Source organism: Octopus bimaculoides, chromosome 16, assembly GCF_001194135.2.
Source record: "Octopus bimaculoides isolate UCB-OBI-ISO-001 chromosome 16, ASM119413v2, whole genome shotgun sequence".
NCBI classification, from domain to species: domain Eukaryota; kingdom Metazoa; phylum Mollusca; class Cephalopoda; order Octopoda; family Octopodidae; genus Octopus; species Octopus bimaculoides.
In genome coordinates this window covers 53,283,511-53,289,597 of record NC_068996.1, presented here as the reverse complement: position 1 = coordinate 53,289,597, position 6,087 = coordinate 53,283,511, and the positions used below count along the sequence as shown (strand labels likewise).

Here is a 6,087-nt window from a genome sequence, read left to right as displayed (position 1 = left end):
GGAAAGAGTAAGGAATGCACAATGCTGACTAGAAAGGATAAAGGTGGCATCGTCTTTCTTGCAGTGGAAAACTTCTCTTTTGTGTCAGCTATGACCAAGGAGCAACACTTTCCCTTCGCCCTTTGTCTGACATACGAATAGAACAGAGTGGTGACATTTAGTAGAGATAACCTGGAAATTGTTCCTCTTCGATTACTATTGCAAACAGCAGTAGCTTTCTTTAACGGAATACATGTCATTGATTGGTTAAAATTACCCCCAATACATCGTCTTCAACATGAAATAACTTCTAAAATATGAAATTTTGTCAAAAATGTTCAAAGTAAACTATGTTCAGCAGGGGAAATTATACCAGTATACAAAGTTTCAAACTGTTTAGTTAAAAATAAATAATTAAAAAATCTGTGAGCAAAACTGAACAGATCCAGTATAACTAGTTTATAACAAAAATTGCCCTGGTTGAGAACCACTGGTCTGGATTATACTGTCACTTTCAAGCTCAAGATCATACTGTGCACTCATATATGTAATGGTTTATTGAAAAGGTTACAGTGTAGCATAGTATCCAACCATAAAATACCAGCCTGTGCAGCACATTGAGGTGGACCAATTAATACATTAAAAGAATTAATGCATGGTGCATAGTATCTGTATTGCTCACCTTTCTTTGCGTAGGGAACTGTGCAGTGCAAGGAGATAACCAATCAGCAATTGGGAGCACTGTGTTGTTTGCTTCTTAAGGAACCCTATTAGTAATATAGCAGAAACATAGTTTGGAAGGAGTGGAAGAAGCACGGTGACCATCTGTAGGAAAATATTCTTGGAATTAATCTCTAAACTATCAGTAATATAGAATCTGTTCATGATGCCACCACAAGAAATATTGGTGAACCTCCATGAAATGTGATCATAATAAACTTTAAACAATTCTTAGAGAAACCATTTGCCAAGTAGAAGTACATTCAAAGTCAAAGTAAAATGTCATTAATAGAGTTTCAGTTCTTTAAAGAATTTGAGGGAAGACTATAGCAATAAAAGATCTCTATAGGTACATTTTTCATGCTCAAGTATTCATCGTCATATGTCAGCTTTCCATGCTGGCATGGGTTGGATGATTTGACAGGATCTAGCGAGTCACAAGTCCATGTCAGGCTCCAGTGGTTTGTATGGCTGGATGCCCATACTTTACAGTGTGTACTGGGTGCCTTAATTGATAATGAAAACTGGATCTAGTGAGGTCGCCACATAACTCGCTAGACAGAAAAAGAACAGGAAAAAGGAAAAGGCAAAAGCTTTCATTACTTAGTGGGAAATATTCGAGAGGAGAAAAGGTAATTTTATACCAAGTGTTGAAAGGTTAAAGCAAGATAGAGGAGATACATGGCTGAAGGAGGTAAAAGGTATGGAGTGCTGGAGTAAACTTTCAAGGTACAAAAAGGTGATCATAAGATAGAGGTACAAGCACAGATGTCTTGCTATAGAGGAGATATGTGGCTGAAGGATATAAAAGGAAGGTAGTAATGGGATGCTGGAGAAAACTGTCAAGGTACAAGAGGATGAGTATAAGAGAGGATAGCAACAGTGGGTCATGGGATGTAGATATTTTCATAAGAAGATTAAAGATCAGAGGCAGAGGTGAATATAGTGAGTGATGAACATGGATGGAAGGGCAGTTGAATGGAAATACCAGTATGGAGAGGAGTAAGGTGATCCCCACATGTTTATCAAATTTCAACAAAACCTAATTATTTGTCCATTTTAGTCAAGTTTTATGTGGAGCAGCACCGGATTTCCCACCATTACCTTCTAATGACCAAGATGACATGCTGAGAAATACAGCTGTTGTGGAACAATATTCAGATGGAAACGTCTTGAAGGAATCTTTAAAAGAAGGATTCTGGTAAGTTGATATTCACCCACATTGTTTGATTAACTAGAAATATGAAACGAGTATTTTAGCAATCCAAATTAGTGATCCTACTTATTATCCATAGGAATTAAATTGATGTTTAATCCTTTAGATTTTAGATTATTCTGTCAAATGTAATGCTTATTTATTCACTTTGTTTTGAAATAATGTTCCTTTATCTTATAGCTTTCAGGTTTCAATGATACTTATTTTTAAAAAGGCATTGTAGCAGAGATAACGAGAAGCCAAATCTGGCCAGTTTGAACATTAAAACAGAATATTTTGGCTGGATATGACTAGCTTAAACGCTAAGAGGTTAAATCATGTTATAATATAAAATAAAAGCTCTTCAAATTATCCAATTGATTAAAAATAAACTTGCTTGTAGGACTTTTTTTAATATGAATTACATAATTATGCTTTTTAGTTTGTTTTTTTAAACCATTTTCTCTGATGATTAGCACATGATGTGGAATTTGAAGTGTTGCTGAGTTGGAGGCAAAACATGAGCAAAAAGACTGTTTCAATGGAATACAGTTTTAAGAAACTGTATTCAACAGATATTCCACCCACTTCACAGAATTGATCAAAGATACCCCCATTGAATCCAGCGTGATGGTGAATGTAGATGTGATAAGTCTGTTCACCAAAGTCCCAACTGGTGAAGCACTATCGGTGATTCAAAAGCAAAGTAGTGACAGACACCCATCTAAAAGACCGCACTAGTATAGCAATAAGGAACTTGATGGAAATGTTGACCTTCTGTGTAGAAACTACCTATTTCAGTATGGATTCTGATATATATCGACAAGAGGAGGGTTTACTTATGGGTTTGCCCTTATCTCCAATAATAGCCAATATATACATGGAATACTTTGAGAATTTGGCTTTAGGATCAACACCACTAAAACCAACCCTATGACTGCGATATGTTGATGACACCTTTATACTCTGGCCGCACCAGGAAGATGTCCAAGTGCTGTTAGATTATGTGAACTCAATAAAGCCATCCATACAGTTCACAATGGAAAAGGAAAAAGACAATCAGCTAGCATTCTCGGATGTTTTAATAACATGCGCCAAGTATGGATTCAGGACATCCGTATACCGCAAGCCAACCTTCACTGGACGATACCTTAACTTCAATTCCCACCATCCATACAGTGTAAAGAAAGGGATTGCTCAGTGCCTAAAACATCGTACAAAGAATATAAGTAGCGATTGTGATACCCACCATGAAGAAATGATCAAGCTCAATAACGATCTGTTAAGCAACAACTACCCCAAAAGTATAGTATCCACTCCAATTATGAAGAAGAGAGAAGATGAAACCCATAAACTGACCACAGTCTGTCTACCCTATGTGAAAGGCCTCTCTGGAAAGATACAAAAGATATGTGGCCCATTTGACATCAGGACAGTGTTCAAGAGTAATACAACACTTTGCAAATATCTCCTTCAGGTAAAAACCACCAATAGAAGAGAATATGACCAAAGACTGCGTGTACTCCACCCCATGCAGCTGTGGTAGGTTATACAAAGGTGAAACATGTCGCCCCCTCAAAATAAGGGTAGAGGAACATTGCAAAGCTGTGACACAAGGAGATATTGATAAATCGGGTATAGCTGATCATGTATGGAAAAATGGAGACCACCTTCCCCTGTGGGATGAAGTTAAAATAATAGACAGAGAACACCACTGGAAAATACGAAAACTAAAAGAAGCAGCACATATGCTAGGACACAACAACCTCCTAAGCAGACTGAGTGTAGATGTGAACAGCATATGGGAACCAATGTTAAGGAAGAATAGGAAAATATTAGATTTATAAGCCCTAAAAATTGACTCCATAATTGCCCATGGGCATGTGCCGTAGTAGTTAAGAGCATGGGCTACCAATCCCACGATTCCGTGTTCAGTTCCAGGCAGTGACCTGAATAATAATAATTGCCAGGCAAGGGACCATTGGAAGTTATCCATGGGCCCTGGCCCGAAAGTTCTTCCGAACAGACTTTTTAGTTGATTATCGTCATTGCCTAGAGTTTCCCTGAGAACGTCGTCGCACTTTTCTGCCGCTAACCCTCAATAGAACGCTAAAGTGGAACTACTACCGATCGCATTGCCTGCCTGACTGAGGGTGGTGAGAGTTTGGCAGCATTCGAGGTGCCAAGCACCCTTTCTCGGTCTACGTTTGATCCAGGATTGCAGCTCTGTTAAAGAAACGAGCTGCGGAAAATCGCGTCTGATGAACGGCGACCACACCTGTTCACCGTCCAGGAAATACTTGAGATGTCATAGCCTGAGCGCATGTTTGTGCATCAGCAATCACGTCATGCCAAGGCCTCCGTTCAGCGGCTGTTGACAGCAGATGGAGAGCCTGACCAGTGGTACCTGACCCTTCCACAGAAAATCGAAGAGCAAGCGCTTGGCCAACCAGTGGTCGGGACAAGAAATGAAGGTCAAGCAGTAATAGATGACGGATGCGATGTACGCATTTGCCACTTCCGCTCAACCTTTCAGGGACAGCTTCCTCTCAGCCCATTTCTGGGTGCGATTGGCCACCCTGCTCGTCACTTCTTCCCAGTTTTTCTCCTCCTGGAGGTCTGGACCGAACCAGACCCCAAGTAGTTTAATGAGACCGTCTATCCAACAGCCTATGACGTTGTTGGACGGCATGGACTTGCCCCTCCAGGTGCCCAGTGCAAGCCCACTGACTTTTCCGCGTTAATTTTCGCACCTGTCACTGCTTCATACTTGTTTAGCGTCTCGCCAATCAGGTCGATGTGGCTCAACACCATCACAGTGACGTCGTCGGCATAGGCAGACATGCTCTTTCCACATCCCAGATTATGCGGGACACCCCTCAAAGCCTCCAACTTCTGCAGTAATGGCTCAAGAGTCATAACGTAGAGGAAGGAGGAGAGAGGGCATCCTTGGCGAACCAAACGCAAGATGTTAAACGGCTCGGAAAGGTGACCGTTCACCCGTATGACCGAGCAGATGCCGCTGTATAAAGCAGCTATCCACCCACAGAAGACCAGACTGAAACCTGCTGCCTTGAGAACAGCTGCCAGGTATCGATGGTTGACCCTATCGACTGCTTTAGACTGATCTAAATTGATCAGAGCCCCACCCGCGCCAGCTTCGTTACCCACCCTCTCAATGATGTAGCGCATGAGATGGAGGTTGTCGTGGATAGACCTGTTCAGTACAGCGCATGTCTGCACCTTGCCGATCAGCTTGCCCACGACAAGCGCCAACCTCTTGGCTAGCACCTTGGCCAAAATCTTCAACTCTGCATTGAACAGAGTGATGGGTCTAAAGCTTCCTATCACGTCCCCCTTGTTTGGGTCTTTTCTTAGCAAAGCTACCACTCCTCGACAAACAAAAGCAGGAATTCTCCCGTTTTGTTGCCAGTTGCAGTAGACATTTGCCAAGAGGTCCGCAAACAAGTCTGGCATTGAAGTATAAAGCTCGTAGGGCAGACCATCTAAACCTGGCGATCTTCCTCTTGTGCAGCTTTTCATTGCTTCTTGTACTTCCCAGGTAGATATTGGTCCTTCGCAGCACTCCGCCTCACTGGCCGAGAGTCGCGGCACATTCGGGTTGTCTAGTCAATACCTGTTGGACAGCTGAAAGCGTTTGAGTAGGTTGGCGAGGCTCTTGCACCCCACTCTCCTATCATGCTCCCGCACCCACCCTATCGATACGTTCGTCTAAGACAGTGTTCCAATCCCCAACTAGCACTAAATGCGAGACGTACCCAGGAAAACCTCCAGACGTTTGAAATAATCCGACTGCCCCACTCCTGTTGGAGCGTAGGCAGCCAGCTGTCTGAAGGCACGACCGTTACTATCGTCCACGTCCAGGACCACCAACTTACTGTCTGGATCCAGGAAGACTGCCTTTATTTTCAAATCCAGGCCTTTCCGAAATAGCACCGCAGTACCACCACTGTCTGCTCCCGGCTGACACGGAGATAGAAAAATCTCGTATCCGCCGAAAAGGGCTGTGAGTTCCTGTGGGTTGGAGAGCCCGGTTTCGCTAATGGCTGCTACATCTACACTGTAAGGCCTCAAGTCGTTCAGCAGGTGACTTTGTTTCCAAGGCGACCCGAGGCCTCTCACATTTATATTGCTGATTCTTAGTACGACCATGTTTCAAAAAATGGTATTTA

The 6,087-nt window shown here is 42.5% G+C and overlaps 1 protein-coding gene across 1 annotated transcript in view; it reads left to right on the top strand.

The window, feature by feature from the left end:
- LOC106883719 (histone-lysine N-methyltransferase SETD1) overlaps window positions 1-6,087 on the top strand; it is a 70,395-nt gene that overhangs the window by 40,073 nt on the left and 24,235 nt on the right. Inside the window, exon 11 of the mRNA XM_052973772.1 lies at window positions 1,763-1,900. Coding sequence (XP_052829732.1) covers window positions 1,763-1,900 — 138 coding nt within the window. The remainder of the gene's footprint in view (window positions 1-1,762; window positions 1,901-6,087) is intronic.